Raw genomic sequence first — 12,646 nt, forward strand, 5'->3', positions numbered from 1 at the left:
TAGGAAGCCCCATATGTTATGTGGAAAAAAAACAGAGAACTGTTTGAAGGGAATGACAAGTATGAAGGATACTGTGTAGACCTGGCTTCAGAAATTGCAAAGCATATTGGCATCAAGTACAAAATTGCTATTGTCCCTGATGGAAAATATGGAGCAAGGGATCCAAACACAAAAATCTGGAATGGGATGGTGGGAGAGCTGGTGTATGGGGTAAGCATATTAATTTTTGGTGCAGGCTTTAGCTTAAAGTTCTCCTAACTGTAGTTATCATGTAGGATTATATACCTAACAGTAATTGTCTAACTGTTTGGCAAATGTTGACGGTTACATGTGAATGTTGGCAATCCCTGATGAATAATCTTACCTGCAGGCTCAAATGGATATGAAAAGAATGCCGACTGCATGGCAGAACCTCTTTTGTAAACTCTGCTTGTATGTTCAAGAAACGCTTGAACTAGAAAGAAAATTACATTTCCATGCTGGAAGAGGCATTAAAACAATTTCCCTTTTTGATGGGTCATTTCTCAGAACATTTAAACTAGTGTATGTAAAATTTCCCATACAGTCCCCTTTCTGTCACTTAGAAAAGGTGGAAATGCATTTTGACTCTACAAGTGAACTACTGGGGTATGAAAGTATTCACTGAAAAACACGTTGGCCATTAAGAGCAGATCAACAAGGCTGTTTTTGCGATCTCTGCCATACCACCCTCTTTCCCATTGCTAGGAAGGGCTACAAAGTCATGGTCAAGCACCTGCTTCACATTCAAAAGGTCCCAGTTTCAACCCCCTGCATCTCCAGGGGTTCTTCCAGACAAGGCTTTTATGTCTCATTGCCTTGCCTCATTCCTGGAGTTTTATGGGCAGCTCAGAACCCTCCTGTGCTTTCCCATCATCTCTTCTATCTTTTCTCTTACCAAAGAAAATCTAGGCTGAATAGCTGCACAGTGCCTTCTAATTAGTAGCACTAGAAGTCCTCTATCTGGAAGCCCCCCAAAGAAGGAGGAGCCAGAAACAAAAAAGAAAGCTCTGTGTTATTTGAGAATAATATTTTGAGAATATCTATGGAAATTACTTTCAATGCTTCTTGAAGGAAAGACCTCTGTCTGGAATGCTGGAGAACCACTGCCAATCAGCGTAGACAATAATGAGCTAGATGGAACAATGGCCAGATTTAGTTTAAGGCAGCTTCTTGTTCTGGTTTCAGCAGGTTGTGCTGTCAGACAATGCTGCATTAGCCCTCATAAGCTCCAGGGTTCTTTGAGGCCTTCACTTCACTGTGCAGACGGAAGCCCTCCTCTGCTGTTTGGGAATTCTGAGGAGAGAGGAGCTTGTGTCTATCAGCATAACACTTTGAAGGCAGGGCTGGACTTGCATTAGAGACTGACAGGTTGATTAAGTGAACAGTTGGTTTGTTTTTTGTCCTTACACTTTTTAATATCCATGTGTAGGGCAGGAGGGGAATCATGTCAGAAACAGTCCTCAGACTGCAATATCACATCTAAAGGTTATTTGTATTTATTTTAATTAAAGTAAAATTTAAGTTTAGATGGAAGCGTAGCATGTTTATTCATGTTTACCCAGAAGTAAGTCCCACTGTATAGAATGCTGTCTACTCCTGGGTAAATATAGATAGGATTGCAGCCTAAGGCTGAAATCTTAAACACACCTTCTAAAGAGTAAGCCCCATTAAAGACAATGGAACTTACTTCTGATTAAACAGGCATAAGATGATGCTGTTACTCTTTAAAAAAAATAAACCCTGGATTTAGTATCTGAGAGGAGATCAAATAATATGGCAAATATTTATATCGAGTGTGGTGTGGTGTAGAAATTTAGCGGGAGGTGTGTCTGGTAGATTTTGAAGTGCTCATCATTCCTGCCCCCATAGCCACACCCCCAAAGAAAGTCCAGAAGTTCAGGCTTTTTGTCTTGAACCATACCAACAAAAACTGTTCTAGCAATTATCATCCCCAGCAGGTAGAGGTCTTTTGTAAAGCTACTGGGTCATAATTGCTTATTCAAGACCAAGCCACCCCCAAATACTTTGCATTATAACAGAGACAGTTCACAACTACATATTCTTTTGCTGGGGAAATTAATTTTCCCCCTTTCAGCTACTGTGAGGATTACAGGTAAGCTCAGAAGGAACATGGAATTCTGGTATCCTGGGATGGCAGCTGACATCAGTATTCTTGCTATTCAAAAAGTGCTGGCACTTTGTCCCTGCAAGTCCTGGCTCCACTATACCACTGGGTGTATCAGATCCCTCTAATTGTATTCTCCTTATTTTAATTATGGATCTGGCAAAATAATCCTGACCTGAGCTAACTGTAGCCAAAGGAAAACTTGGCCTGTAAAGATCGCTCGGTTCTTAGGTAGTTTCCTGCATCCTTGCCCACTCCATTCCACAAGACTCCAGTATTCCTACTGCAAGTTGCATCATTCTCTCAAAGAACTATAAACATGAAGCATTTTCACTCAGAACACTCAGAATTGCAGAGCTAGGGAATCCTTGCTGTTGTAGCACAATGCTACAATCTTTGGTGATGAGCATATTCACCAAAGTGTTTTCAAGAAATAAACGCCATTAGCGACCTGCAGCAGGTGTTCTCAAAAGCTCCAGCAGTCAACTCCAGTTAAATATTCATTCTTCTGCCATGGAATGTTATCCATTCACTGTGTGACAAAAAAAAGTGGTCATTGCCCATTTCTGTCAAAGTCTAAGAAAGAATGGGTATCTGAAGTTCAAATTATATTCTGCTAAGCCTTCTCAAAATGATTTTTTCAGAAGGAAAAGGAGAATATGGATTAAGGCGATGAAACAGACTAAGTAATTCAACAGCTACTGTGCTTTACGTCTTACCTTTTTCTTGGATATGCAGATATAATGATACCCATTTCTTTATTGCTTAGGCAAAAGGGGAAATGCTGATAATGAGATTTACTCATTATGATAAATATATTCATTCGCTCATAAAAGTTTTAACGTGTGAGTGGTTAGGCGCTAGACCCTGTAAAAGCTCTGCAGTGCTGAAAGACATTTATACAAAAAATGTCTCAATGCCTCCTTACTGTTAGGGTGTGCTCTGCAAGCACACTGGAGACATATATAGTGTCCAGGGAGGTGGTGCACAGCCTGCATTCCTTTAGGTTAGTTCTAGATAAACGCAATGGTATAACACGCATTGCATTAGGGATAGATCAAGTATTTGAAAATGGGGTAGAAATCAGGTGGGTAAGCACTCATGAAGGTGCAGTGTCTTTCAAGGCAGATATTTGAGTCTGGATTGGGTTTGGAAAAACCCTGCTTTACCTTTGCAAAGGGGAGTAGTCAGTGTGTGTGTGGGGGGGGTGACCCACTACGACAGACTGGCTAGCTGCCCAGCTGACTCCACAACCTGCCTTTGAGTGTTTCCATGCCAGGAGAATAGGATTTTATTTTATTTTTCTAGGCGTAGCAAGTTACAAATCCCTTCAGCCTGGCAGGAAATGATGCTTCTGACCATGCTTAGAGACACCATTTCAGGTTCCAGAGCTTGATAGGTAGGTCAGCCTGTCTGCAATAGTGAGCCCTCCCACTATCAGTTAACCCCATCCAATTCACTAAGTTAAGGGGGGAACAGGGTTTTATCAGCATGTGCTAACAAAACCGCATTATATTTTTCACACATTTGCAAGGCATGCTTCTAAAACCCTGTTGATTTTTGAGATGAGTGGAGGGAGGTTACATGCAGAAGATGCCAAGTTCAGTCCCTGCATCCCAGTTAAACTAGGGATGTCCATTACTAGGAAATCCGGCCCTTTGGGGACTCGCCGGACTTCTGTGATGCACCCAACTCTACTTGCTTTTGCAAGCCAAGCCGCACAGTTTCTCAAGTTCCAGGGACTTTTAACAGTGGGGGGGGGGGGTGTCTGAGCCTTAAATTACACAAATATAGTTTTTACAAATTATGGCTGCAAATTGCACAAATTCACATAATTTGCACAAATATAGGCTGTAAATTGCACAAAATTGCATAATTTGAACAAATTGTGGCTGTAATTTTCACAAATTACGCAAATTTGCACAATTTGTGCCTGTAATTTGAGCAAATTATGCAAATTTTCACAATTTGTGTCCATAATTCGCACAATTTTTTTTACACACACACACACAAAATCATTTATGGAAATTCTGCCAGCTGGCCTGACTCGCGCACTGAGTCAGGCCAGTGGGTGGAAGACGGAATGGAGTCTGGAGGGCCGAGCTGACAAAAGCTCATTGAGCTCCACCCCCCAACCAGATTCCTCCAACATCCCCAAGTTAAACAGATCTCAAGAAGACTGCTGCCTGAGAGTGCCACGTCTAGGGATAATAAGACCATTCGTAGGAAGCTGCCCTATACTGAAACCATTGGTTCCTCAAGCTCAGAGTTGTCTACACTGACTGGCAGCAGTTCTCCAGGTTTTTGGTCAGGACTCTTTCCCAGTCCTTATCTAGAGATGCCAGGGAACAAACCTGGAACCTTTGGCATATTAGGCATGTGCTCTATCACTTAGCAGTAGCCCTTACCACGATGTTAGACTACAACCATCTAACAGTATGAAGCAGCTTCCTAAGTTTATATGTTTCATAGGGGGAAGTCTATAGCTCAGTAAGAAAGCCCATGCCTTGCATTCATAAGGTTCCGGATTCAATCTCTAGCGATAGGAAAGACCTTCATTTGCAACCGTGGATATCCTCTTCTAGTCAGAGGAGACATTACTGGTTGGGATGGACTGATTGTCTGACTCAATATAAAGCAGCTTAATACAAGAGAATCAGATAGTTCCTGCTTACACAGATACCCAGGTTCACATCAGAGTTCTCAGATGCACACCACACTCTTTGACCAGGGTAATTCCGAGAACCAACATGGTGTTGTGGTTAGAGTGTTGGACTAGGACTCGTGAGACCCGAATTCAAGTCCCTGCTCAGTCATGCAGCTCACTGGGTGACTTTGGGCCAGTCACCAGCTCTCAGTCTAACCTACCTCACAGGGCTGTTGTGAGGATAAAATGGACAGAAGGAGGATCATGTATGCTCCTTGGAGAAAATGGCAGTATATTAATATAATAAATATAAATCAATATATAAATATAAAAACCCAAATATAAATCAATAATTCTGTGTACATCTATTAGTTATTTCAGCAAAATTTTGTTTAAGATGATATTTCAAATAGTATAGTTCCAATCAAGGTTAGAGTTACACTGTGCAATGGGCATACCGTCCCCATAACCAAAGAAAATGCCCTGTTTTGTGTATTTTTAATCCACTGAATGGTCTCAAACATATCCTTGCTGCATGGGTACCCATATTGGCCATTCGTTTTAAGTGGGCAAAAATCTCATCCATCCGTTTCTTGCAAAACTACCTACACTGCTTTATGTTTCTCTAATCTGTATTTGCTTGGATTCTCCTTCTCTTACAGAAAGCAGAGATTGCTGTCGCACCTCTGACCATCACTTTGGTACGAGAGGAGGTTATCGATTTTTCTAAGCCCTTTATGAGTCTTGGCATATCCATTATGATCAAAAAGCCCCAGAAATCTAAACCTGGAGTGTTTTCCTTCCTGGACCCCTTGGCCTATGAGATCTGGATGTGCATAGTCTTTGCTTACATTGGGGTCAGTGTTGTCCTGTTCCTGGTGAGCAGGTTTAGTCCATATGAATGGCACACAGAAGAGCCGGAAGATGGCAAAGAAGGCCCCAGTGACCAGCCTCCCAATGAATTTGGCATCTTCAACAGTCTGTGGTTTTCCTTGGGTGCCTTTATGCAGCAAGGATGTGATATTTCACCCAGGTTGGTATCAATGTTTTTATTGTTTTCTTTTAAACTTGCATTTTATCATCAATTGTGATAATACCTAGTACCTAAAAGACACCCACTATTATGTTAAAAGGTAAAATTCTTTATCAGCCCTAAATTCCCTATTCTGTTTATGATGTATTCTGATTTATTGCTTCACTTTCCACTCAAACAGCTATGTCAGATCATTTAAAAACTTCCATACATTTCAGATTCTTGGTTGTGCTTGGTGTCACATGTATTTGTTCTTTTTTAAGAAAAGGTGGGGGGATAAGTGAATGGCTTAAGGCAGGAATAGCCAGTTAGCACCTCTTCTACTGGCCAAATTATAATTTATAAGGAAAACAAAAATATTTTAAGTTGTATAGAGGTAGAGATATTTCATTCTTTAATGTTGCATCTCTGTTTTAGATTTTGAGTATAATGGTTATGTAGTATGTACACATTTGTACATAATGCTATGCCTCAGTATAGGTGCTTTAAAACAGGGAAGCCATTACAGCTAGGTGACATCGAATTTATTGTTGCACATGATCTATCAGGGGAGTCATTTATATGTTCTGGAGAGTAGACAGGGTCCAGAAAATCACAAGTGTTGACCATCTCTCATCTGCAATGAAACCAGAAGCCTCTGTATTATACAAAGGTAATATGAAAATATTCTCACAGAGTATTCCCAATGCATTTCAGTTGCTCTGTGTAGCTTCTTTTTCCATTACTTCAACCAACATACTACCAAAAGGTAATATAGACAATGCACTGGTTAGAACATAAATTAGAATGAGAATTTGGGGAGCAATCCTGTTCCCAGAGAAATTAGTGACACAACTTCCATACATTTTAATAAAGTTGAAACATAGGGTTAGACTATTACTTATACTTCAGTTCTGTTGAAATAAATGGGACATCACTTAAGACTTGTTTTCATGGGTTTCTATTTTTGTGCTGAAACAGGCATTTTTTCATAATGGAGAGTTATTTGTCAACAGGCATACAAAATATATGAAAATTGAAACATATTTTTATATTTTAGTCCAAGTGCTCACAAAAATCACCAAAGGGGTGTTGATTTCATTGAGAAAGTCAGCACAACTAACTTTTTCTGTACGAGGACTACTATTATTCATTTCTAGGAAACTCTGGTCTAAGAAACTTGGCAACAGGTGGTAGCACAGACCACCTGTTTTTTTGTCTGTTTGGGTCTTTATAAAATATAGACAAAAAGTTCATTCTGTTGAGTATTTATATCTAGTGCTGTGATTAATTTTCAGGGGTGAACCACTTTGGCATGAAAACCTGGGCTGGTGTGGGTGAAATGTTCACTGAATCACCCCTGAAAACTGGCCTTCAGATACCTAATCAATGCCCCTGCCAGCAGCTGCTTTGATACTCTCTCTCTCTCTCTCTCTCTCTATATATATATATATATATATATATATATATATGTTCTTCCTGCTGGTTACAAAATTTCAATGAATCAGTGATCATATTGTGAAGGAAGGCGGGATCCCTGGGCTCTATTAGCCCCCCATTGATCCGCTGCAACCACCTCTCCGAGCCAGCTCTGCCAGACCCAAAAAGAATCCCCAACCTCCTCCCCGCCACCCTTGGGAAGGAGATGGTAGCCACTGAATTTAGCACTAACCCAGGAAAGAAATAGCATCAATAGTTTGAGGTAGATATTTATTTACAAACAAGGGCTAAGGGAATGCGAAGAGAAACAAAATGAAGTGCAATTTAGAATTCCCCCAAATACCAATTCCCTGTTTGGAAACCCAACATAGAATAAAACAATAAAAGACTAACTGGCCCAGTATACTCACACATCGTGGTAGGATCCTTTGTTAATGCCGGCGTTCTAACACCTTCTACCTGGACCTAATGAAACCAAAGGACAAAGAAGGGTGGCTACTTGTCTCTTTTATCTACTTCCCTGCCCAGCTTGTAGTTTTTTTGTTCCCCACCTCTTCCCTCAAGGAGGATGAGTTGGGTTTTTCACACCTCTCCAGCTGCGCTGGCCCTTTGGCAGGCCGAGCTGGTTTACAGCCTTATCTTCGGCCCCATGAGGCCTTCTTCTTGACACATATAGCCAATGTGATAACATCATGGTGCCATGTTACCAATTAGATTTGGTTGTTTGCAATGTTGCAGTGTTACAGGGCAAATAAAACCCTCCCTATAAATGGAGGGGAGAAGATAGAACGCAACCACCCATTGCTAAGACATTGGGCCAACACACCCTGTTTTGCTCCACTGCTCTGGCAGTTTAATACCCACGCCACCGCAAAGCATAGCTAGAAGGGAGAACCAGCCTCTTAGTCTTGGCAGTTGGCCAAATCATCCCATCCCACAAACATTTTTGCATCCTTCATCCCTCCTATGTGAAAAGGGGCATATGACAATGTTCATGAATATCAGCCCCATTTTCAGCTGAGCTCATTTTACAGCTGAATAATTCCCCCCACACACGAATTTTTTATCAAACAATAATGTCAAATTGAAAGCACTGTTTATTCCAATTTTGTTGTTATGTTATACAACACTAGTAAATTTTCACTAGTGCAAAATATTAATTATCTCTGACAGTCCCCCACCAACCCTTGAATTCATCCTCATCTGTCCTTCTTATATTCTCCTCTCCCTTATCTTGCTGTCATTACTTCTTTTCGCTCCTCCTGAAGGTCTGCACTGTCCTGTTGAGGAACATGATTGCAGAAACATGTGGAGTGACTGACCAGATCACCTCAAGTAGCTGGTCTGTGTTTATGGAGGAATAAATATGGTCTCTGACTCTGTTTTCACAAAATTGGTCCAGAACAGTTCTTTGTTTAGTTGGGAGAGGCAGGAAGCATGGCTTAGCATGGCCTGATTTTGTGCTGTGGTACAGATAACTGGAGTAAGAAAGCAAGTCCAGAGGGCCCATTTCATTGCCAGTCCATTTATATCTCTAACATTTCCACTTCCAAATTAAAACGGAAATTAGATGTATATAAAGCATGTTGTCTATAATTTGCTTAGAGCATTACAGGCATCTTTGCTTTGGATTATTTTTGTATGGCATCCTAGTAAGTATCCAACAAGTTATTTTTAAGCATACAGAGGTAAGCACATAGCAATGTGTTTTTGGCAGACTTACCATAATGTAGCCTAGTCATCTAAAACCTTTCTACCATCATGGGACCCTTGTTACATTGACTTGTCTGCCAAGGAACCTTGACATGTTGCATAGAATTCTGAGGCATATTATAAGGTGAACTCTCAGACCAACTGGGATCAGGCCTTTGGGAACTCACTATTGCCTTAGGCAATACTCCCCTGAGGCTACGTATTGAGAGAAAGAGCAGCAAGCTGTCTTTCAATGAAGTTTTCCTGCTGTTATTGACCTTCTCGCTGATAAACTTGCAAAGAATCCTGTGATTCCCCAGAATACAGTTTGAAAACCATTGGGCCAGCCACTGTAGCCTCTGCTTCTTCTTTTAAGAAATATAAGTTTAAATATTGTTTGACATATATTGCACTTCTGTTCATATGCCACACTGTATCCTGGACTGACATTAGGAGAATCTTTATTAAATAAAACATTGCGTGTATTGTGTCTCACTCCCAACTCCTGTTGCTTGGTTAATAAATTTCCAGTAATGGTGTCTCTCACAGTCTCTCTTTCTCTCTCTCCCTTCTTGACACAAGAGATAGGAAAATATGCATTCTCTTATTCATGTTTAGATCCCTCTCAGGTCGCATAGTTGGAGGTGTGTGGTGGTTCTTCACACTCATCATTATTTCATCATACACCGCTAATCTTGCTGCTTTCTTGACTGTTGAGCGAATGGTTTCGCCCATAGAAAGTGCAGAAGACCTTGCCAAACAAACTGAAATTGCATATGGAACACTGGACTCTGGGTCAACAAAAGAATTCTTCAGAGTAAGTTGGCATGTCTACTGGGACCGGGTTTTCCCATCCTATGTGGAAAGTATTCAGAATGCAGCCAGAATAATGATGCATAATAGATATTCAGATTTGTGGTCTGTAGCTCCAAAAATATTGATGTTACTGTTTTTGACTCCAGTACCTCTTGTTAGCATTTGCAATCATTTTAATTTGTGGTAAATATATTGATCTCCCTGTGTCAGACTAGGAGTTACCCTAAGGGGCTGTGGAATCAGAGCTAATTAAAACAGCACTGCTGTACTGGTTCATTGCAAGCCACAGAAGTGAGACAAAAGGGAGTATGGAGAGATGTATGATGGTTAAAGAGGGCCTTTGAGGTTGGCTTCTATTTATAGATTCTGTTGCAGACTATCTTTCATGAAGATATGTGCAACAATAGTATGTCCAGGCAGTGTATTAACCAAAAATGGCTGCTTTATAAATATGTAAGTTTGAGGGGGTATAATTTCAGTGGCTTGACCATCCACATTCATTTTGTACATCTTTGTGTTCACAGTGGTTAATTTAGTTTGCTCTGCTACAAAGATATAAAAATTACATTTGAAGCATAAATTACTAAGGACATTTATGTCCTATTGATGGCAATGGGAAATTTAAGCATGTACTTATTTCTTACTCATTGAGAGTTGAAAGTGTTTAACTTAGGCTGGATTATGCTCACTGGCATTAAAGGAAGAGCCTAAGAACACTGTAACCAATCCACAAAAGTTAAGCACTCCCACATCCCTTTGTTTTCAACAGGATAGTTAAGCAAGTGCTGCAGTGCTAAACCTACTTACCTAGTAAGCCCCATTAAATTAAATGGGACTTACTTCTGAATACACATCTTTAGGATTGCACTGTAAACATTTTTCACTGATATCAGTGAGAGTTTGCTTCCTAAATATGTCCTAAATATAAATAAACACAGTGCAGTGAAACTATGTAAGGACCATGAGACAATGGCTTGGATACTTCAGCGAAGAGGGCTTCCATGGGAAATACATGTATTGACATCCCCGTTGAGCCCTATTATACTTCAAGAAGAATGCAGAAAGTCATAAGGCACAATCCAGTGGGATACTTCCCTTTGCACCCCACTGGATGACAGGACTTGAGCCTGCATTGGGTCCTGAGTGTAAGACCCAAGGGATGTCTCTTGGTGATTCAGTGTGTGTGTTCAGTTATTGTATGCCAGTGCTCAGCTCTAGCCAAAGAAGGGAACTGCAGGGAAATCAGCCAGGCCAGAACGGTAAGCCCTTTAACAACTATAAGCCAGAACAGGTTATGTGGAACTTCCCTGACCCATAAAAAGCTTCCAGGAACACTGGTCTGAGTGAAACATGCCTCTTTCTCTTGCACAGGTAACTTTTTGTCTTCGTGCAGGTCCTTGACTTTACTTTTCCTTCCATTTACTATGGAAGTCAGGGGGGCAGAGATATGCATTTTTTGAACAAGGGAATGGTCATACATAAATATCTGGCAAACCTCTTCAGAGATGATCCATCAAACACGTGTTTTTAGGCTTGCATCTGACCATTTCAAAAGTGGTGATCTTCAGCTGTTTGCTGGCCCCTTCTCTTCACTTGGTCTAAACACATAGGGAGACAGATTAACACTGGAATTCACCTTTAAATGGCAGGACTGAGAGTGGCTCATGTAGCCAGCCAAATGGCCTCCTCCACCTGTGGCTGGTTGTGAGTAATCTGCAGATGGGGGAAACTTTGCATGGGAAAGTTGTACAGGCTGTATGCACAACTACAATCTGTGAAACTTTCCTTGAAAGGTCCCCTTCAGGTATAACAGTTCTGAGTGCTGCCAGCCAAACACGGAGATGACAGCATATTTTGTAGTCTGTGTCGAATTGTCATTTCCAAAAGTCACACTTAGCAGTTATTACATTCTCTTTCGTTAACTCTGGCACTAATTAGTGGTGCTCTTATATAATTCCTTCTGTTTGCTTTGGATTCTTTCTTGATGTGACTTTAATAGAAATGTGCATAAAATAATTAAGCAAGCAAGTATGGGAGGTGGTAAGCCATGTCAGGACCGCCGCATCTCCCTATGAAAGCATCTAATGCTATCAAAAGGTATCTGTTTCCCATTGTGGAAAGATTAATAAACCTGTTTCCCAATATATTATACATTGTGATCTGTTTTCTAGTAATCTTATCCCTTTGTTGTATCTAATCTCCTTTTAATGTCCTTCAGAGATCTAAAATAGCAGTGTATGAAAAGATGTGGGCATACATGAGCACAACAGACCCATCTGTGTTCGCTAGGACTACGGCTGAGGGAGTTGCCCGGGTGCGCAAATCCAAGGGCAAGTTCGCCTTCCTCCTGGAGTCCACCATGAATGAATACATTGAGCAGCGAAAGCCATGTGACACCATGAAAGTGGGAGGAAATCTGGATTCGAAAGGCTATGGCGTAGCCACACCAAAGGGTTCTTCATTAAGGTGGGTGGAATAGTATAACAATATAACATGTGTTGTTATAGTATTCCACCTTCCCTGATGCCCCTGATCTAGTTCTTTTTGTGTTGTTCTGTGGACATGGTATGTTCTTTTTTTCTTTTTCCATTTCATATTTCGATCGACAAGGAGGTAACTGTTGCTGATAGCAAAGTCCATTTAATAGTTAAAATTAGTGTGTATCTATCAAGGCCATATAAAAACCAAACTGGTTTAACATTGCTTCCATGTTTTCCCAAGGCAGAAGTGTAACACCATTCATTGGCTTTTTATTTACCAAATTCCATAATATCAGTAATATTTATGGATTGAAAAATATTAGATGAGAAGCTGCTTGCCCCATCTTTGTTTCAAAAGGACAGTATTAGGGAGTCATTAGTGTTTACATTATTAAGGTTGTAATCCTATACAT

At 40.6% G+C, this 12,646-nt stretch overlaps 1 protein-coding gene across 1 annotated transcript in view; it reads left to right on the top strand.

Moving 5' to 3' along the window:
* GRIA4 (glutamate ionotropic receptor AMPA type subunit 4) overlaps positions 1 to 12,232 on the top strand; it is a 197,291-nt gene extending 185,059 nt beyond the window's left edge. Inside the window, exons 9-12 of the mRNA XM_084842695.1 lie at positions 4 to 210; positions 5,456 to 5,826; positions 9,556 to 9,754; positions 11,972 to 12,232. Coding sequence (XP_084698821.1) covers positions 4 to 210; positions 5,456 to 5,826; positions 9,556 to 9,754; positions 11,972 to 12,232 — 1,038 coding nt within the window. The remainder of the gene's footprint in view (positions 1 to 3; positions 211 to 5,455; positions 5,827 to 9,555; positions 9,755 to 11,971) is intronic.
* The last annotated feature ends 414 nt before the right edge of the window (positions 12,233 to 12,646 follow it).

Source organism: Heloderma suspectum, chromosome 3 (genome assembly GCF_057233095.1).
Source record: "Heloderma suspectum isolate Gila_16-S chromosome 3, 16-S_ref, whole genome shotgun sequence".
Taxonomy (NCBI): Eukaryota; Metazoa; Chordata; class Lepidosauria; order Squamata; family Helodermatidae; genus Heloderma; species Heloderma suspectum.